The sequence below is a fragment of the Puntigrus tetrazona genome, chromosome 18 (assembly GCF_018831695.1).
Source record: "Puntigrus tetrazona isolate hp1 chromosome 18, ASM1883169v1, whole genome shotgun sequence".
NCBI classification, from domain to species: domain Eukaryota; kingdom Metazoa; phylum Chordata; class Actinopteri; order Cypriniformes; family Cyprinidae; genus Puntigrus; species Puntigrus tetrazona.
Genome location: NC_056716.1, coordinates 18,575,338 through 18,597,837, shown reverse-complemented (window position 1 = coordinate 18,597,837; position 22,500 = coordinate 18,575,338). Strand labels below are relative to the sequence as shown.

Below are 22,500 nucleotides of genomic sequence, written 5' to 3'. Positions count from 1 at the left end.
GCAGGAGGCTTTGGGGTGTAAAGTAAAGCATTTATTATGCAGCAGTAGTGTTTGTTCAGCTGATGCGTGTGTTTGCTTTATGTCTTTTCCTGTGTTGTTTGTAAATCTTGAGAAGCGTGTGTTTGTTATAAAGGACTCCCGTCCGTTCAAGCACAGTTTTCAAGTGTGATATGTGTGTAACCAGGGATATTTTAGCAGCATGTGAATTATAGTTTTTCACACATGGAGACACATTTGGGTGTTTTTTATAAATGTTAACCAATGAAAGTCAGACATTGAATGCACAGCTCTTGACAAAAATGATGGTAAGCAAGCTTAAAGGGATAGCTCACCTTAATAAACTGTGTTGTTTGGTGATATGGTGTGTACCACACTCGACATGGACCAGAGGAAGCAAAGGAAAGAGTTGTCTCAAGCAACAGAACAACATTGCTCAAAGGCTATAAGACCATCATCTCCGATGGATGCTCTGCAGTGAATGGGTGCCGTCAGAATGAGAGTATCACGATAGTCCATCAGTTAACATCTTGAGAAGCCCAAAGCTGCGTGTTTGTTATAAAGGACTAAATATTGCTGAATCAGAAGAAAAATCTGCACAAATCAAGCACAGTTTTCAAGCCAAAACTGTTCTAAACAAATCTCTGTGTATATGTGTGGATTTGTTACAAAAGAAGATGGACTTTTTCCACATGCTAAAGTGATATTTTAGCAGCATAAAGTAATAATAATTAAAAAAAAATTGGACATTGTAAAGTGGCCTTATGAGCCCTGACCTCAATCCTATTGAGCATCTTTGGAAGGAGCTGAAAAAGTCTGGAAAAGGCATGCAGTTTGCTCATGAGGAGTGGGCCAAAATACCTGCTTTACTTTAAATAGTTTTACTTTAATTCTGTTGACTTTGAAAAACAATGTCTGACTTTCATTGGATTTTTTTTATGTTTTTTTTGTCAGATTAGTTCTGTCAAATGATTAATCACGATTCATTGAATCCAAAATGAAAGGATTTTTATTTTTTACACGATTCATTGAATCCAATATATTTACGTAATATAGGTGTTATATTTTTTTATTATTATATTTTATAATATTAATATATTATATAATTATAAATATATTTTTAAAAATCATACATATTTTTTTTTCTTTATAATTATATACATGCAAGTGTTTGTAATAAAGTATTATAATACATAATAAATATAGTATTATGTATACTACCATATATATTGTATTATTATTACATGGTAAACATTACATAGTAAATGCATATATATATATATATATATATATATATATATATATATATATACACACACACACACACACACACACACACACACACACACACACACACACACTAGTTTTTATCAGTTGTTTAGACTCTCAATCTGACGGCACCCATTCACTGCAGAGGATCCACTGGTGAGCATTTAATGCAATGCTACAATTCTCCAAATCTGATGAAGAAACAAACACACATGCATCTTGGATGGCCAAGAGTAAGTGCTTTTTTGGATTTTTTTATTCCTTTGAACTTTGAAAGGCTGGAAAAGCAGAGCAAGCTGGTCCTATTGCTCTCGGTCCACGGCTCTCACTCTCGGGTGTTATGGAGTTGGAGTGTGGTGGGTGGAGGTAGACGTGATCCTATCAGAAGGAAGCACGGCCTCTCTTTCTCCATCTCTCTCACGCATGCGACACTCGAGTACTCCCCGACAGCTCCGGCACCTGCTGAAACCCGACGGAGCGGCTCGTGGTCGGCTCTGTGTCATCTCCAGCGCGTTCGTACAAATCAAAGCCCGTTTCCAAAATACATTCCCTCCCAGAGCCGCCGAACATGGAGGGAGCAGGAGAGAGAGAGAGAGGGAGACGGAGGGGAAAGCAGAGGTTTCGGGTTTTGTTTTTGCACGTTTGAGGGCTTGGAATCTGAACTGGCTAACCTTTCCCAGCAGCTGCTGCTGTTTGAACAGTCTGCTCTGATCCAAGCGACACAGTCCAGAGAAAACAGTCCGGCTGTTTGAAGCTCATTCGGCCACAAGAGGGCCGTCCTTCTATCAGTCTCTTACACAAACACTTTTCAGTTTACTGACTTACCATAATGTTGTTTCTATTCTATTGATTTCTTTATTTTCTACTGTTCTAAATTCAATATCACGCTCTCTGTTGCTGTTTTTATTATCGTTCCGCCGTTATTTGAAGAGTTTATTTGTAAAAACAGACAAACTTTTTTTTTTTTTTTTTCCCATTTCATTTAGTCTAGTCTATATTTATGCTCTAGTTTTTCTATGCTTTCAGTTATTTTGTATATTTGGTCCGTCATATTTTTTTGCCAGTCAATACTTCTCTCATGTCATTCTGTCTGTGGTGTCAGTAATTTCTATCCTTTTAGTTTACATATTCTACCAGTATTTATCATTCCTTCTGTCCCTGTCCTTTTATCTGTCATTCTTTCTATCGTTTTCTAAATTCCTTTCATTCTTTGTATCATTCTGTTGTTCAATCTTCCTGTCATTCTATAGTTCTGTTGCTTTTTTTAATATTTCTGTCATTTTATCTACTCTTTCTCACTATCTGTCAACCATTGTGTCTTTCCGGAGCACTCTTTTATCTTTGTTTTTCTTTCTGTATTCCTGTATCATTCTATCATTCTGCTATTGTTTTTTCCTCCCTTCTGTTGCTCTGTCAACCAGTCGTTTTTGTACATATTTCAGTCTTTCTTTTGTTGTTTTTCTGTTTCTCTCTTTGGTACCTTCGACCCTTTCTGAAAGCACAAGCTCATTTGTTATTTCATCAGTTTAAATCTCGTTTTTCTCTCTTTCTAGGGTCTGGAGGGGAACGTATATGACCATGTGAAGGATTATCTGATATCCTTTTGTCGGACCGAGCTGGAAGCGTTTCAAGCCATCCACAGCACCTTCCAGTTCCTGCTGGAGAAGTCCAGTCGAGTGAGTCTCTCTCTCTCTCTTTCTCTCTCTCTCTTCTTCTTAGTTTCATCACTCCCTCAATTTCCCTCTTCATTCCCAGAAATAGATTTCCTCTGCCAGCACCTCATTATCGGCTCCCCTATGAAGAAATCCCCTCGCACACACACACACACACACACACACACACACACACAAATATCATTCTACTGCGCTGACAAACACATCTGTCTGAGCACTATTTCACTGCCCAAGGGGGTCTAATTTTACATACCACTATTGTGACGTGTGTGTGTGTGTGTGTGTGTGTGTGTGTGTGTGTGTGTGTGAGAGAGTTACGCAAGGATCTTTTCTGCTCTTAAAGGGATATTTCACGCAAAAAATAACATTGTCATCATTTGCTCACCCTTATGTCATTCCAAACCTGTATGACATTCTTTCTTCTGCAGAACACACAGGATACTTTTCACCGTGTTAACATTTATTGTGTGCCCAAAGTATCCGCTGTTATGCTTATTGCTTAGAAAATAAAAAGTCTGTTTTTGGGCGAGCTCTCCCTTTAAAGCAGGGGTCGCCAAGTTCGGTCCTTGAGGGCCGAGGTCCCTGCGAAGACACCTGAAGGGGCTGACCCCAAGGTCTTACTGGGTATACTTTAAACATCCAGACGGGTGTGTTGAGGCAAGTTGGAGCCGAACTCCGCAGGTCACCGGCTCCTCGGGGTCAAGTTTGACGACCCTGCTTTAACGGAACATTCTCGCACCGTCCACGTTCGATGTGTTTTGCATGTGTTAGCATACGTTTCGGTATGTTTGTTCACTAGCTGAGTTTTTCATCTCCAGGTGATGCAGGACTTCAACCAGCAGCTGTTCCTGCAGGAGAACCCAGTGTTTCACAAAGCACAAGACTTCCAGTTCCAGCCCAGCGACAGCGATACTGTGAGTTTCACATATACATGGTTGTGAATTTTGCTGCAGTCGAGGAATTAAGACCTAGTGTTCAAAAGGGTTGAGTTTGTAAGATAGATAGATTATTATATATATATAAATAATAAATAAAATATATATATATAATAAAAAAAATATATATATATATATATATATATATATATATATATTTAATAAATAAAATATATATATATATAATAAATAAAATATATATATATATATATATATATATATATATATATATATATATATGTATGTATATGTAATTTTTTTTTTTTTTTTTTTTTTTTTTTTTTTCAGCAGGGGTGCATGTTTTAGATTAAAAGTGACTTTTTGGATGTTACAGTTTTCAGCTTTCTGTTCATCAAAGAATCCTGAAAGATAAAATATGATACAAATATGAACAGCACAACTGTTTTTAACACCAAAAAGTCCATTATTCAGTCAGTCAATGAAAGGTGTACAAATTTGAGTATAAAACATTTCAATTGAATGTCCAATTTTAAATAATGCAAGGCACCTTTGTTATTCAGAAAATATAAAATTTATTTGTCATGCATTAACCTGAAAGACTTGCTGAAAGAATGCTTATTTATTTATATGTGTATATATACAGTATGCAAATGCTTATGTGGTTGTTTCGAAATGAGATTGCAATAATATTTCCTATTTTTACTGTGCTTATCAAACAAATGAGACACTTCAGAAACCTTAAATAAATCTTACCGACCCTGAACTTTTGAACAGTAGTATATGTTTACAGTCATAAAAGTACTGTAGATTGCAAATATCTATATATCGATTTCCTGTCAACCCAAATGAAGTTTCTAGATGTTATGGCAGGAAATCTACCTCCAGTTTTCACCCAAGCATCTTATTTTTTGGTTTTGGGCGTATCAGCGCTCGCTCTCTCTTCCTGTCTTGGTCTTCTCTCCGTTGTTCTCTCTATTTAAAGGTTCGCATTGTGTTCAAACGAATCCGATTTTATTCAGCGTCAACGACGTCATCGACACTTATCTCGCAACCGCGCAGAAAAAAAAAAAAAGTCGCAAATTTCATCATCACCTTCTATTTTTAGCCTGACGCATCTGAGAGGCTCTGGGAACAGAATTTCTCGTTCCTGCGGCGCTGAAGAAACGTCCCGCTGTTTAAACTCTCGTCTGTCTCTGCTCAGGCTTTAATCACCGCTCGTTTTGAGCGTTCTCTCGTTCGGCTCGAGCGTGTTTGATATTTAGTTTTGTGTTTTCTCAGCCATAGCGCGCCACTTTGTATCTGCCTGCGTTCTTCTGTCCTACTTTGATTTCAGTTTAGTGTGCTAACGACTAACTTGACATTTTAACAGGCTAATTTAATACAGTGCCCACCGACATGCGTGTACGTAAACTTCATGATTAAAAATGATCCTTCCATGGGAGCGATTCAAGCATGAAAGCACTGCTTGAATGAGAATCATGTTTGTGTGAGTCTGTGATCAATCCAGCCTGCTCGATTAAGTCTACAGCAGAAAGTCTGTTAATGTGAAATTGAATTATTTTGACTTCTAAAGCCATTTTTATCCAGAAAGATAGGTTTTTAATGTAATGTTGTATTAATGGTGATAATGTGCATAATCTGTTAAAGCGAATATGAAGGGCTTTTCTCAGTATTGCTTGTGAGTTATTAGATATATATATATATATATATATATATATATATATATATATATATATATATATATATATATATATATAGATAGATAGATAGATATATAGATAGATAGATAGATAGATATATATATATATATATATATATATATATATATATATATATATATATATATATATATATATAGATAGATAGATAGATAGATAGATAGATATATATAGATATGTAAATATATTTATAAATATAGTATTATATATATATATATATATACTATATATTATAAATATAGTATTATATATATATATATATATATATATATATATATATATATATATATATATATATATATATATAAATAAAATGTTTTATTTATAAATGATTATATTAATTAGAAATTATAAATTATCTCATCAGTGAATTGTTACATTGCTAAATTACTAACTGTAATTTTAATATATTAAAATAAAGGTATTGGAATTACCTTAGTAATGTGTTATAGTGTGAATTTCATTTTAGTACCTTCATTATTGTTAACAAAAAATTCCTCTAATAAACTCTAATAAGTTTCACACAGTTTCTACGGTTTTATTGTCCTCATCTTATCCTTATTCAATTTAATGAATAGGATCTGCTAAATGAAAAAATGTACAAAAAAAATGTAAATAAAGAAAATTTTATTTGGATGTAAAATGCTTAATTCATATATAAAGTAGCATGTTAATAATGTTAGTTATCTTCTGTCCTCGGATGCCGTCAGTGTTTTTGACCAGCTGCTGGAATGGTCTCAGTTTTGCTTAAAACTGATTCATTGACTGTATATAAGCTTAATGATTTGAAATATTAACAGCAATTAATCAGAATTGAATTACTGTTCACCCCCACAACTAACTGTATGGATAGCATCTTTTTCTCTCTTCCTTCCATCTTCCTGTAGTTCAGTGTTGAATCCTGTAGTGTGTTTGTCTTCTCTCACAGCTCTAGTAGTTAGTATGTACTGTGTTTGCTGCCGTTAACATCTCTGAGCATCTTTCTGACTGCTTTGCTCTTTCTAACCCTGTTTTTATGTCCTCTAACAGTCTGTTTCTAACCCTCTCTGAACCCCACCGTGTGTGTGTGTGTGTGTGTGTGTGTGCGTGCGTGTGTGTGTGTGTGATATGCGCGCGTGTGTGTGAGCGCATGCTCATCTTTCCTCCTCTCCGGCTCAGACTCTGAGCTCTGTGCAGCAGTTGGTGGACATTGAGCCATCGGCAGTCAGTGTGATGAGAATGACTCTGGCGCAGGTACACACCGTCTGTTGGACTTGATTTCCCATCATGCATCAGTCTTGTGCAGCCATCATCAACTTGTTGTTGTTGTTCTTTGCATGCTGACATCGGCCTGAGCGCTTGTGAAAGATTCATCGTGAAAATTATAATTTTTTTGTTAAATGTAAACATGAAGTTTGTTTGTTTGCACCATCCAGTGGTTTGATTGTTGGGCAGTCCTTTTTAATTTTTCTGGCCAATAGCAGATGCCATTATTTTTGCCACCAACAGTGCAGATTTTCGTATTATATTATGTGAACCTGGACCACAAAACCAGTCATAGGAGTCACTTTTTTATTTTAATTTATATATATATATATATATATATATATATATATATATATATATATATATATATATATATATATATATATATATATAATATTATTATATATATATATATATATATATATATATATATATATATATATATATATATATATATATATATATATTTATTTATTTATTTAAATATATATATATTGGTCAGTCATTCTTTTACTTGCCAGTATGATTAAATTTCAAGGAGAAAAAAGTCAACAAAAAGTCTGTTTTACACTATAACGCTGAGTTTTGCTTGTCCAATCCTTGATGTGTCAGCTGTTGAATGACCATGACACATCTAACACTCACAGAGACGGTCACTGGGATTGATCAACCGTGCAAACACACACACACACACACACACAATATTTTCCATAATACAGACATGCAGGAAGCAAGCGTCAAAGTCGCATGCATTCCATCACGCTCTCCCAGAAAGCATGTCTCAGAGTTTGAAGCAGAGGCACATGGGATTGATCAGGCCTTCGTGAGCTCCTCTGATCCAGATGGAGATCCTGCAGACTGTCATGTGTTTCCCAGCAGACTCGGGCAACCTCAAACACACACGCCACATCTGCTTAAGGTCACGCCGAGAGGAAAAACAGGAAGACAAAAAAAAGAGCGATGTTTAGATGCTTTTTTTTTCTCTCCTTTCTAAAAAAGCTTGTCAGCCGTGACTAGTGTTGACATCAGATTGATGTGGTAATATCGAGTGAGGACGCTTGTGTTAAAGCGCTCTGATTGAGTTTGTATTGATCAGTGCTGTCAGACTCAAATAATCGCAGCGTCAGCAATACTGTCAGATCACAGGGTACTCTTTTGCATGTCTTGTTTTTAGAGAATTTGTCAGAATAAGATGGCTATTTATTGTTGGAGGATGAATATGTTACAGGTCAGGTTAAAGGGCGTTTTTCATTTTTTTTCTTTTTAATTATTATTATTTATTTATTTAGTATAATTTTTTAGTTTTTAGTTTTTTTTTTCTTATTTTTGTATTTTTAAAAATCCTCAGTAGTGTTAAAATTCACATACATTGTAATGTTTGTTTAGCCAGCTTTTACAGTCATATGTATGTAGATGCAAAGACATGGACTAAAATCCACTAATATTTAGATTTTACGGCAGTGCAACCAATTTTATTTTTATTTTTTTAAATGCATTTTTTATCACGTTTTTGTGACTGGGATGCAATACATAACCGAAGGAATATGGAGGGTGGAATTTATTCAAAAAGCAAAGAAAAGTCCATTTAAACGTATTCTAAGTTTATTATGAAAATGATTTCAATAACTACAAAGTTGGGGGTTGCTCAAAATGCTCTTCTGCTCAACAAGGCTGCATTTATTTGAATAATGTGAAATATTATTACAATTTATAATACCCGTTTTTAACAGTGATGTATTTTAAAATGTAATTTATTCCTGTGATCAAAGCTGAATTTTCAGTATCATCACTTCAGTGTTCAGCGTCACATGATCCTTCAGAAATCGTAATATTCGCTGCACAAGACACAATCCTGATTTATTATGGATGTTCAAAACGACTGCGCTTCTTTATAGTTTTTTGGAAACTGGAAAAAAGAGGGGAAAAACACAAACAGAAAAAAAATCCCAAACTCTTGAACAAAAAACTCTCTCATAAGAGACTTTTGTCTAAATGCATATTGTTTCCAGGTGTTTAAGCTCAGAGATAAATGCATGGGAGAGATGGATAATTAGTGAATGATGCTGAGAAATAGACTTGAAAAGATTTGAAAAGACTTTCTAACAACCTAAATGAAATACTCGTTCATAGATTTTACTGTACGTGTGTCACAATATTGTTTCATTGCATGCCTTATTAAACAGAAGAACCTCTACAGTCCTCAGATTTATCATTTATGAACGTTTTTTTGTTCGTTTTTTTCCGCAATGCCTCTGCTAATCCAAGCAGGGCGGTTAATTATTTTGATCAATGAATCGTCCGTGCTTCAGCTCTGATTTCAGAGATGTTGAAATGTTCTCAGCACTTTTCTGGGTCTGTGCTTTTGTGTTTTTAATTGTGAATGTAATGAGTCCAGACCTGTGATTCCAGCAGGTGTGTGTTGCTGTGGTAACCAGGTCTCTCTCTCTCTGTGTGTGTGTGTTTCAGAGTCGACAGCTGGAATCGGAGACGGGAACCACCGAAGAACACAGTCTCAACAAAGAAGCAAGGAAATGGGCCACACGTGTGGCTCGCGAACACAAAAACATCATCCATTACAAACGGGTGAGAGGCGCTGGATGCCATACACACTCATTCACACTCCAAAACAACATCTATTACAAGCCTCGGCAGCACACAAACTTAAACGCTTAAAGCTGCACTCTGGAACTTTTTTTGTGTTCAGAAATGATACGAGCGAGCTCAATGCGTGTTTTTGGCTCGTCCTGGATCGCTTCGGCGCACCTATAATAAGTGTACATACTCGGACTATTTATACTGGTCGGGGTAGGCACCCGCGTGATTCGCCCACAGACATCAACACAGAGAAGTAGATCCGGCTGCAATGTTCTTCCGCAAGACGCATGCAGTTCTGTTTATTAACCGCTAGAGCGCCAAAGGTTACGGACTGCGGCTTTAAAGCTTCGAGATACAAATGAATACTTTCCTAATGATACAGTGTCGTGATTTTATAGTAATTGCGAATTACAACTAAGACGTCATTACAAACGATGAGACGTTAGGTGTCACATGAATCCAGAAATTAAATGAACCCTAAATCTGGAAGTTTTACATTTGAACATTTCTCCTCCCGATGTGTTTATTTTTGTTGTTTGCATCGTTCTCGATGTTGATTGTTTGCTGCGGGTTAATTCTACGGTGTTTTTGCCTACAATAAAGCGTATCTCAGTACAGTGTTATATAATATCATTTTTTTAGTGTAATGTTATTTTATTTCTAGGACAATTTTGTGAACTCCGGCCTCTTTTGAGGATTTGAGACCAATTCTGTTGAGATGCAAATGAATCATTTAAATACAGATGACTAAGACATAACCAAATATCAGTATCTATCATTTAATATCAAAATCCATCCAGGTCGCATACTTTTAACAAAATTAAAAGAAAAGTGAGTTAAATTCCCTTATTTTAGTATAATTATTTTTATTGTATTTATATTTATTCATTATAGTTTATTTCTACTTCAATTCATTCTTTTTATTTTCAAATTCTTTGCAGTACAATATTATACAATCTTTTTTGCATTGCAACACTATTATGTTTGATAATCGAAATGGATGTTTTTTAATACTTCCTTGAACAAAAAATGCACAAAATAATTTGAGAGATGCGCTTGACAAAAGCTCGTTTCTGAAAAGATTGTGGTCATAATTCGGGAACGTGAGTCGCTGCGTTAAACGGGATTGTTAGATTAGCAGCAGGAAATGCGTTCTTATACAGTTTTTTTTTTTTTCCTTAGGTTAGTTGCTTGATGAGCTAATTGAATTGAGCTGATTAACGGTAATTTGTTTCTCCGGCAGGCTCTAGAGGAATGCGAGACGCTCGGGACTCCGCCCACGGAACAGAGCCGGAATGAGCTGGAATTCCGAATAGAAGAGGCCAAGGAGAACATCCGCAAAGCAGAGGTGACGTAATGATGCTCGTCGTGTTATTCGGAGGAACGCAAAAGGAGAAGTTCTGCGGGACGTTGGCGCTGCTGTAAAAGAGTTAGCTTTCAGTTTTGGCGTTTCCTTGGAGAAAGCATCCTATCGCTTCTGAAGGCTTGGGATATAGTGCACAAGTCGAATACGGTGCATGTACAATCGGTTTTCACTCGCATATTAAATTTACTATTTAATCATATTTAAAAAATACAAAATATTAGTTTTTTTAGTCATTTATGTTTAGTAACTACACACAATGTTTTTTTTTTTTTTATTATATAGATTTTTTTGCAGCTCGATCTGTATTTAATCGCCCTGCATGTGTGGCAGAGTAGTTTAGTGCGTTGCGTTTATTTGAGTAGCATTTCATCTGTCTTTATGACGCCAAACATGGCAGAAGTGCTTAGTAGTAACGTCCCAGATGTCTCTCTTTCTTGATATAACGCATGCATTTCCCTTTCCCCTTTCCGAACGGAGCTCCGTCTATCGATCTGCTCGGAGACAGGCTGTCAGTCTCTTTGTCTGATCAATGTGTCTTCTCCTCTAAGATGTCCTGCCGCGTCTTAAACGTGAATCCAGCAGTCGAGGCGCCCTCTGCTGGCCTCGTCTCTGACCTCTCTTATAGATTATGTATTCAAGGAATTCTTCATCCAAAAATGACGATTGTGTCATAGTTGAGTCGCTCTCACGTGGCTCCAAGCCCCTACGACTTCATTATTCTTTAAAAAGGGATTCTGTGAATATTTAGACTGGTTTATCCATGCGCCGGCACCATATGATGATTAAGAGATGTAAAAATGTTACATTCGGTTTTATTATTTCGAATGTACTTTGATTAATGAAAAGACTTTTAATAGTTTCAGTTAACATAAACAACACTGGAACTATTTTGTCGAACTAGCTATTAGCTTTTTTATTTTCATTTGCTTTTTTATATATTTTTATATAGCTTTACTTTAGTTCATTTCTATCTGTTTTCATTTTAATTTTGATTTGACTTTTATTATATAATTTTGTGCTTTATTTTTTGTGCATGTTTTTTAAATGTTTCTATTTGGCTTCATTTATTTTATTTCAGTTTTATTAATTCAACACTTTAACCGTCAAATTAATTTTCTTTATATTTTATGCAATCTTTTTTCTCGGTCAAGTCTTATAAGTGTTTTTTAATGAAAAAATAGAAATGCTGCCTTGGCAGCTAATTGAAATAAATGCATTTAAGTTACCGTTTATTCAGCGGTTATGAGCAATAACAAACAATAAATAAACCATAAAAGTGTGCTGTGTTAATAATTCTTTATAAGCCATGCAATAAATTGAAATTTTATGTTGTAATCCCTTGAAATAGCTCTCATGCATGCCAAACAAACTTCGTGCATGCCTTGCAACGGATAAAATCCTACCAAATTTGAATATTCATAAGTGCAAATTCCTCATTAGAAAGTCATATGAGTTTGGAACAATACGAGAGCGAGCAAATGATCACAAAATGGACATTTTTGAATGAGACGAATTAACGACGATAAGTAATTACAGAGGTTTTAAATGTCGCAGATAAAACACCATCTTTGTTTGAAGCTCGAAGCCAAATTGTAGTTCTCCATTAGTTCTTACAGACCATTTAATATTTAATAACCCCATTAAGAACTAATGGACGAGCAGCGGCAACCCAGCAAACAGAATAAGGAATGAAACGTAAAGTTGTAAACGTTGAGCTGGCACCAGGCAGTGAGCCGGAGGAGTCCGTGTTCACTCGTCAACAAATATTAAAAGTATAATTGCTTTTTAATTATTTGCTTTGAAATTTCTTGTCCCGTCAGAATTGCCCAGAAACAGATGAATGAGGGAGTCCCGAACGCTGTCTGTTGTCTAAATTGAAAGCGATGAGTTTGGCTGATAATGAGAAACGCCGAAGCCGGTGGACAGCTGTAGTTTAATGAGCGCAGACGTTACTGAATGTACTTCTGTCTTGGTTTTCTCTCGTCTTTTAAAATGCAGCTTTGTTCTTTCAGAGGCTACTTCCTTTCAGCGGTACGATCTAAATCTGTCAGTCTCGCTTTAAAGCTACGTCCATACACCTTCGGTTTTCAGCGCTCTATTTCATTGCGAAAAATGTGATTTTTGCAATATTTACATTTTTATTTTTCACGTTTCGCATGTAATATTTTGTTTATTTTACATCAGCTTTTTCAATTAAAATATATTTGAATAATTCTAATTTTGGTTGCTTGAAAAGAAGAGATTTTATTTCGTTTTTTATTATCATTAGTAAAAAAAAAAAAATACTAGATGATGATAAAAACTGTGTTATTTTTAATGTTTTTTTTTATTATATATTTTGTTTAGTTTTATTTGTTTTTCTTTTCGGATTTAGCCAATCTAGTGCTTTGACTTATTTCTATTCATTTTATGTTAAATTAGCTCGTTTAACTTCATTTCAGTTTTGGTTTAAATTCTTTAGTTTTTTTTAAATATTTCTTTGTAAATATTAATTTGTAATAGTAGCTGCTTCACTAGTAATTTACTGCTTCAGCTTGCATTTTTATAAACATAATTATTGTCAAATGTTCTGTATGTTTCAAGTATTTGCGTCTGTTTAAATTTCATTAATTGTAGTCTTAGTAATTATAGTAGCTAAACCTATTTCAGCCGCTACTTTCATACTATTTCTGTTAACACACAAAATGTTGAGTAGTTTTAATTCGCATTAACCGCCACTGAATGAACAGAACCAATTAGTTATTGATTCATAAGCAATAAATGCACGAACAGGACTGTGCTTTTTGTGTGTTTTCAGACAGTAAAGCTGAAAGCAGAAGCGCGTCTGGACCTCCTGCGGCAGGTGGGTGTTTCTGTGGACACGTGGCTGAAGAGCGCCATGAACCAGGTGATGGAGGAGCTGGAGAACGAGCGCTGGGCGTCTCTGCCCACCCTCACCACCCACGACCTCTCTCTGTCGGTGAGATCCCACACTTCACGTGCAGTCATCTGTGTTTCTATGTCAAATGATGCGGTCGATAAGAGTCCTGCCGAACTCCCCGACCCGCTCCTTCCTGATGCTGTCAGCGCCATTGTATTCAGCCCAGCCTAAACAAACGGCTGGCGCAGCAGAGAGGGATGATGTTGATCGCAGCAGTCAGACGCCACCTACGTTCTCCTGAAGCTGATAGATGCACTCACACAGATGCTGGAAGATGTGACGGTGACTTATGAGTTCTGGGTGGAAGACTGTCGTTCGTGCCAAGTACACGCTATAAGACCAAAGCACGTTTGACCGCTTAGGCTTTTCTGTTTTCAGTGTTTAGTTTACACACTTTCAGAGTTATGACCAAACGTCCTGATCGTCGACGAAAGAAATGGAGGAATATAGTGCAGCATTTTTTGCACAGAATAGGGGAAAAAGCACAAAAATAGGGATGAGGTAGTTGTCGGTGAAAAGCAGACAGCTGTTTAGTTAACCAAAAAGGATTGCATTATATATTTCATATGTGTGTGTCTGTGTGTGTGTGTGTGTGTCTGTGTGTGTGTCTGTGTGTGTGTGTGTCTGTGTGTGTGTGTGTCTATGTATACAAATACACACACACTCTTAAAATATTTATAAATAAATTAGAAATAAATAGACATTTATATATTTTAATTCATTCTATTTAAAAACTTATTTTTATTTTATATATATATATATATATATATATATATATATATATATATATATATATATATATATATACGTATATAAATACGTATATGTTTGTGTGTGTGTGTGTGTGTATATGTATATATATAAATATATAAATTATTTTTACAATTTTTTTAATATATATATATATATTGTTTTTTTTTTTTTTTATTTTTTTTTGTTTTTATCTTTTGTAAATGTATAAAGAAGCACCTCATCTGCAAGCATTTAACTAATCCACATCCATGAACAATGGAAAAATAATTAAAACGCTAATCTCATTCTTTCTTTATCTGGATAAATTCAGCCTCTAAATTAAAAACAATAAAATTAGTCTCACACTTTTTTTCTGAAGCCGTTTTGCTGTCTGTTAAGTCCCCGTGTTTTCTAAGCTAGCTGTCACTAAGTCTGCTTGTTGAAAATCTATGGCGTGAGAACAGTACAGCAATGTGTGTGAGCACAGGCGTGAAGCACCGAGAGGCTAAAACACGAACAGGTGTCTCGTGGAGGCTCAAGGTCGTTGTAAAGAGTGAGTGATTTTTAGGGAAGACAGCAGAAATCTAGATGATGTAGCGGAGTTTAGCCCACAGCACAGACAGATTGACCTCCGTCTGTGGTTTAATATTCAGCTCACAGCGCCCTGCAGCACACAGACAGAGACGGAGAGATTTACAGCACAACACAAGATCGCTAAAGACAAGAAGAGATTACAGCAACTCGTGTGAGTTTGCTGAATAACTGAAGCGTGCTTCCGCTGATCTCTGTCTCTCGCTTTATTTTCAGACTGGGATATTTTAAGACGTAAGAGCGAGAGGAGATGATAAAAGCATATATGAAGTGAAAAGAGAAAGTTATTATCGATAGTTTAAACTCAGTGGGAATTGGGCTGACATAACTCTGACATATGCAATAATAGTTTATGTTTTTGTTTTTAATGCAACAGTTTATTGAACACCTAGGCAAATGCAAAAACTGTTTATATATATGTGTGTGTGTGTGTGTGTGTGCATATATGCACATGCATATATATGCACACACACACACACATGCATATATATATATATATACACACACACACACACATGCATATATACATATATATACACACACACACATGCATATATATATATATATATATATATATATATATATATATATATATATATATATATATATATACACACACACACATGCATATATATATATATATATATATATATATATATATATATATATATATATACACACACACATGCATATATATATATATATATATATATATATATATATATATATACACACACACACATATATATATATATATACACACACACACATGCATATATATATATATACACACACACATGCATATATATACACACACACATGCATATATATATACACACACACATATTTATATAACAAATAAATGTTTCTCAAAGGCCCAGTGATCGTATTTGATACATTTCAACACAATTTTTGCCGAAATAGATTGAATATCAAGTAAACCTGAGATGCCTGTCCAGTCATTTTGGAATATTGCAAACAATAAAATCACACTTACGTTTATTTTCCTAAAAATAACTACAGTTTTCACCGTGAAGAAGCAGCTGAAGGTGGACGTTAGGAAGTTGTAAGAGTAAGATCTAAGAAAACTCCATATCAATATTGATACAGTGGGCTTTATAGGGTTAAGATAACGGTGACCTCCGTGTTTTCTCACCCTCAGTCTAATCTTTATTACCTCGTCACAAGCTGTCATGTCGGGAGGGGGCGTGGCCTGTAGATTAGTCTCCGCCCACCACATCACAATGACCTCGCCTGGTCTCAATGATTCAGTTCAGTTGACCTTCACTGACTGACACGGATCAGTTTTCAGTTAAATCCGGTTATGTGAGATGCTCACTGAACACCTGTGAAGGTACGAGTGTCCGTTGCCTGTGTCCTTTGTTGATGATTTTATTCTTCTTTTTGCCACGTTTTGTCTCCTGGGAAAAACGGTCACCTGATTCTCTCTAGACCAATGAGATCGTCCTATAAGAGTGGGCGGACACCAAGTAAAGTCCACACACCTACGAAATTTTGGTCTGTTGAGCTGTTTGTGGCATGCGTTGTTATCTCACACACGAAAATCCCTCGACCAAACATTTTGAAGGTTATTGACCGACACTGAGCCAACAAGTGAGCCGTGCCGTTTCTCAGCGTGCTGACCCTCATTGTGGTGTTTCTGCAGACCACGGTGGACTTGGACAGAGAGGAAGGAGAAGAATTAGAAGAGAACATGGAGACGTATGACGACAGCAGCTCGAGTCCATCAGGAACCTTGAGAAACTACCCACTCACCTGCAAAGTGCTCTACTCATACAAGGTAAAAGACACCGACTCGTACTTCTACTACTTCGGATTAGAAACGACCGGTGACTATTAAAACCAACTTTTGTTCATTGAAATAAAATAAAATATTAGATGGAAAAACTTCAACTTAAAAACAAAATTGTAAAACTGGTATTAAATGTATTTTATTAGAAAAACTAATTGTGTATTATTCATTTTATTATTAGAAATAAAAACTAAAATGAAATATTCAAGAAATGTTATAAATAATCAGTTATGCATGAAATTATATTAAAAGGAAATAGATATTTTGGAAATATGTTTGGAAAATGTTTATAATGCATAAAATTTATTTCATTTAACGTTACAAATACTATAACAATGTTTTTATTATTATGAATTATACAAAATACACTATAAATATTTATTATTTAAATATATGTCAAAGTACACTTCTTTCTTTCTTTATTTATTTATTTATTTATTTATTTATTTGCAAACCACTTAACTTAAACTGAAAACTGAAACTTTTTTTTTATTGAAATAAAGCTAAAATAGTAGGAAAAAGTATGAATGTTAGATGAGAAAACTAAAACTCTAGTAAATGGTTAAATAGTAAATAGTAAGTACTAGTAAATGGTTAGTTGAAGTACTCTGTTGAATTTAAAAAAAGTTCTAAAGCTCTAAAATTCTAAAACAAAAATAAATGTATGGAAATGGAACAATGCAAATGACTTTATATTAAATTGAATATTAAATGGATAATATTATATAAATACTGTAATATAGTAGTATATAAATATCATCCGCGTCTCTTCAATGTTTTATACATACGTTAGCATCTGAAAATCAAAGTTTCATGATGTCGGCCCCTGGCACTGTTTTTGATTGGCTCTCACAGACTTGACCTTGTTGAGGCAAGCCTGAAATGGAAACATTAGCTTAGTAATAACTTTAGTCAAAGTCAAAATCTCTGCTGGTCACATTCTTCTCCTGCTTGCCCCGCAGCTTGGCTTATGAATATTAATTATGTCATGCGGCATTCGGCTCACGTGTGCATTGTGTGCTTCCTGTTTGTATTCTCCATCCGCAGCCAAATAAACTAAATATTTTAAAACTGTAACGATTACCTGCTGAACGGTGTTGAAGTCAGTGAAAATGGTTTGTTACACCCCTGTGTTTTACAGGATCGTGTTTGTAAAGGTTGAGTCTCTGACACTGCTAAAATGTCGGCTGATTTGTGGCAAATGATTAACCTTCAGGGTGACCTGGCATTGCTCAATACTGTTTTACCTCTGTCTTTCTCTCAGGCCTCTCAGCCCGATGAACTTACCATCGATGAGCATGAGATGTTGGAGGTTATAGAAGATGGAGACATGGAGGACTGGGTCAAGGTGAACCATTTAAACCTTATTTCAGCAGTTCAACACACGATCTACAGAAGAAAAGGATTTTTCCTGTAATGTGTCAAAAATAAAGTTTTTCTGCACACAAACTTTTTAAATGACAGTTGGTTGAGTTCTATGCAAAACTTTTTGCTGAATTCTGATTAAGTGCAGATTCCATTTAGATTTAGTTGTTTTTTATTATTATTACTTTTATTATTATTATTATTATTAATAATATAGTCTGGTAATTTATCAGCTCTGTTTAAAGTCGCAGTAAAACAGAATAGCAATATCTTTCTCACAATAAGAATACAATCTATAGTAAACTATTAAAATAATACAATCTATAATTAAATATTCATTTAAAAATATTAGTATCAATATTCATTTCTCTCAACCGCCTTTCTGAAAGCATATTTTATTTATTTCTACAGCTTTTAATGTATGTGAAAAAAAAACTATTTTATGATGTAAACTCACTTAAAAAGTTATTTAGAATAATTTTGAAAGAAAACATTATCATTTAATTGTTAATGTAAAAAAATAAAATAATAAATAAATATATATATATATATATATATATATATATATATATATATATATATATATATATATATATATATATATATATATATTTTTTACATCATTTTTGCCACGAAAATGGACTTTGATGCTGACATGGCATTAAATAAATATATACTACTACTATATACACATTTTACTGTGTTTAGGTTAATCCCAGAGATTTTTCATTCAAGAGTTAGTGCAGAAATTCCATTCAATTCCGTGATGATTCCATGTGGTCCTTTGTCTTTGCATCTTATCAATCTATTTAATATCGTTATCAATTGATTTTTTTAATAATTTGATCTTTTAGCTCTGTTTAACACATTTAGCATGCTTAGATCAGCTGCTGAGTGTTTCCTCCCAAGATCAGTGAAGAAAATCTGATTCAAGTTTGCTGTTTGGTTGACTGCTGCTGCTGAGTGTTATCATGGTTGGTTCCAGGCGAGGAATAAGTCTGGTCAGGTGGGCTACGTTCCGGAGAAGTACCTGCAGTTCCCCACATCCAACAGCGTCCTGAGCATGCTCCAATCCCTCGCTGCTCTGGATGCACGCTCGCACTCCTCCAGCAACTCCACCGAGCCTGAGCTGGCATCAGGCAGCTTCAACGGAGACAGCAGCAGTGAGTCACGCGCGCACACACACACACACACACACACACACACACACACACACACACACACACAGACACACACACACACACACACACACAGACACACAGACACACACATGCACGCAGACATACAGATACACACACACACATGCACGCAGACACACACGCACACAGACACACACACACACACACACACACACACACACACAGACAGACGAGTGAATGCTGATGGTTTGTGTAGGAAATGATCTGAGTCACAATGCCTCTAAATGTTCATTCTGACCTTTATTAATGAAAATGTATCATGCTACTACTGTGTTGTTGTTTTGGACGTAGTACTAGGTTTTTGTTTATATGGCACGGCCTGGATTCCCGAAAATATGGAGAAATAAATATGGTCTAAAACAAAATGGTTGGACGTATCGGAAAGAAACTATTTTATTCGTCGATGATAGAATAAATTGATTAAAGTGACTGGAAAGACATTTGTAATGTTACAAAAGAAATGCATCCTCTTTAAAGGTGCACTGTGTAAATTTTAGCGGCATCTAGCGTCGAGATTGCGAATAGGACTCAATGGCTGCTTCCCGCTCAGCCCTGTCTTTAGAGAAGCTATGGTGGCCAATATAGGATTTAGATGTGTAGTAAGAGACAGCGGTGATAGACAGCCATGAGCTTTCTTTACCAGGGTAAATTAATGTACTTAATTATGCAATAAATCGATATGTTATTGAAAATATTATCATTAATTGCTCATCGTTGTGTCAGTGTTATATTAGCTGGAACAACTTGCTATGTTTAAACTTTAACGATTACTGTACAAACATATTTTGAAAATTCTGCAAATATATACATGCATGTGTGTATTTTTATTTATTTATATATACACACACACACACACATGCACACACTTGACAGCACTAATTTTAACATATTTTAAATGAGAAAACAGTTATTTTAATTGTAAAAATGTTTTGCTGTTTTTTGTTCTTATACATGTATCCTCGGTGAGCATAAAATACTTTAAATTAATGTTTAGCACACAAAAAACTCCATAAAATGCTTCTGAATGTTGAAAGCTGTGAAAATGACTTGATCTTAGACCTTTAAACAGTGCATGCCGTTGTAAAGACTGTAAAAGCCCTTTTACACCATGCACAATAACAATAAAAACTAGAAAGCATTTCCTGAAGAAAATGTGAGTGGTGCTTGCCTGGCAAAACTCGCCCTCGGTTGCTAGGGTAAATTGGTTGGTTGCTAGGAAGCAGCTTGGTAGCTGACAATGATGATACACACGCTTGTCACTATGAATGATATAAACCAACCCCCATGTCTCTATGGCGTTCGATTTAAAGATATGCCCGTTTGAGTTGGGGTTGCTAGGGTGTTTGATAATGGTTGCTAAGGCGTGGATAGGAGATGTCTATGGTGACTCAGGATTGGCCGTTTGCTGCCTGAGTCAATCGCACCACCCCATGTCTCTGTGACGTTCTGTTTTGAAGATATAAGTTTGGATTTTGGTTGCTAAGGTCATCGATAATGGTTGCTAGGGGCGTGGCTACGAACAGCTGAAGTACTCCATGATTGGCCGTTTGCTGCCCGAGTCAAAATGCCCACCCCATGTCTCTATGACGCTGATCCAAAGATACCCATCTGAACCATTATAATGGCAGTCTATGGAATCTGTTGCTAGGCGCTCTAAATGGTTGCTAGGGCGTGGCTTGACACCTTCATAGTGATTCAGAGACTTTGATTGGTTCGCTGAGTAAAACGCCCACCCCCACGTCTCTATGACATTTTAATGCAAAGTTATATTGATTTGCAAAATTCCTATGAAAATTACCATAGTAGGAAAAACACATGTGCAGTTTGACCCTCACCATAGTAAAAGTTTGGAGGTCTCTTGCTTCCAGGGGTAAAACTTTTACCCCACTGTGTGGTATGTTCTCGCTCAGCTTGATAAAGTCTTCAAATCTGGTGATTTACAAGTTTGTGCGATATTCTCGCTCTCTGCGCTACGATCCGTCAAAGTTTGGCGCAATGTTAAGTCTATGGGATTTTTAAGCCGATTTTTCGATTTTTTTCCCAGCTCGCTTATAAAAGTCATAGCACATCTTTCCACAATACCCATACGATTTGACGCCCGTTTCAGGGTGTGTGGCAAAAACTGCTGTTTGTCCGAATCTAGTATAATAATAATAAGAATAAGTATGAGAATAGTAATAGTGTGCTTCGCCTAAAAGGCAAGCACCACTAATAACTATAAAGAGCGTTCTCTATATTACAACGATGAAGGCACAGAGAACCAATGTTATTGGAATCAATTCCAGAACGATTTTTTTCCCAGCTAATGAATGATACAAACATCGACAGCCAATCACAATTCATCCTGTTCTCATTTAAAGGGACAGTCACACTTCGAATAAACGGATGATATCGTTGGCTTATCATCCTTGGTGTGGCCAGGGGCTTAAGTCTCATTTTTACCACATTGCACACTACTACTAACCTGACTGGTGCATATTAACAACCTCTTTCTTTTCATCCTCGTCTTTCCCAGTGAGTTTTGTCAAGGCCATGTACGACTACGAGGGTCAGACGGATGACGAGCTGTCGTTCCCGGAGGGAGCCATCATCCGCATCCTCAACAAGGACAACCAGGAGGACGACGGCTTCTGGGAGGGCGAGTTTAACGGTCGAGTGGGCGTCTTTCCGTCCGTGCTGGTGGAGGACCTGACCGCCTCGGAGAACGGAGACACTCACTGGGGAACGGACACACAGGTGAGCAGCGCACCGAGGCTCTGTGTCCAGACTGACTGCCGCTTTGATGTCTGAGGCCTGGTGTTGTTGATTACGGGCACGGCTGCTTCCTTCCTGTAATCAACATCATCCGGCCACATTAAAGCCATTCTCATTATCTCGTTGGAGCTAAGCATGTAAATACAGTCTTGATAAAACTGTGCTTTAATCATATAATTCCTAACGTGACTAAAATACCAGTTCTAGTTTTTCATATAAACATGCAAAATTGTTGTATGGTATGCCTAAAATAATAATAAACTTGCTTTTTGAGAGTTTTGTATAATTTATAAAAAAAAAAAAAAAGTTACTGTCCAAAGTATCCAAAACTAACGTTTTTGTTTACATAATGCGTGTGTGTGCTCTG

At 35.8% G+C, this 22,500-nt stretch overlaps 1 protein-coding gene across 2 annotated transcripts in view; it reads left to right on the top strand.

Annotated features, from left to right (window-relative positions):
• LOC122323074 (F-BAR and double SH3 domains protein 2) overlaps positions 1 to 22,500 on the top strand; it is a 75,336-nt gene that overhangs the window by 48,307 nt on the left and 4,529 nt on the right. The window contains exons 9-18 of one of the 2 annotated variants that reach the window (XM_043216721.1): positions 2,820 to 2,942; positions 3,758 to 3,853; positions 6,712 to 6,786; positions 9,265 to 9,381; positions 10,637 to 10,741; positions 13,557 to 13,718; positions 16,669 to 16,803; positions 18,080 to 18,163; positions 19,166 to 19,343; positions 21,895 to 22,115. In XM_043216721.1, the coding sequence (XP_043072656.1) occupies positions 2,820 to 2,942; positions 3,758 to 3,853; positions 6,712 to 6,786; positions 9,265 to 9,381; positions 10,637 to 10,741; positions 13,557 to 13,718; positions 16,669 to 16,803; positions 18,080 to 18,163; positions 19,166 to 19,343; positions 21,895 to 22,115 (1,296 nt within the window). The remainder of the gene's footprint in view (positions 1 to 2,819; positions 2,943 to 3,757; positions 3,854 to 6,711; positions 6,787 to 9,264; positions 9,382 to 10,636; positions 10,742 to 13,556; positions 13,719 to 16,668; positions 16,804 to 18,079; positions 18,164 to 19,165; positions 19,344 to 21,894; positions 22,116 to 22,500) is intronic. The other variant, XM_043216722.1, reaches the window with a different exon arrangement.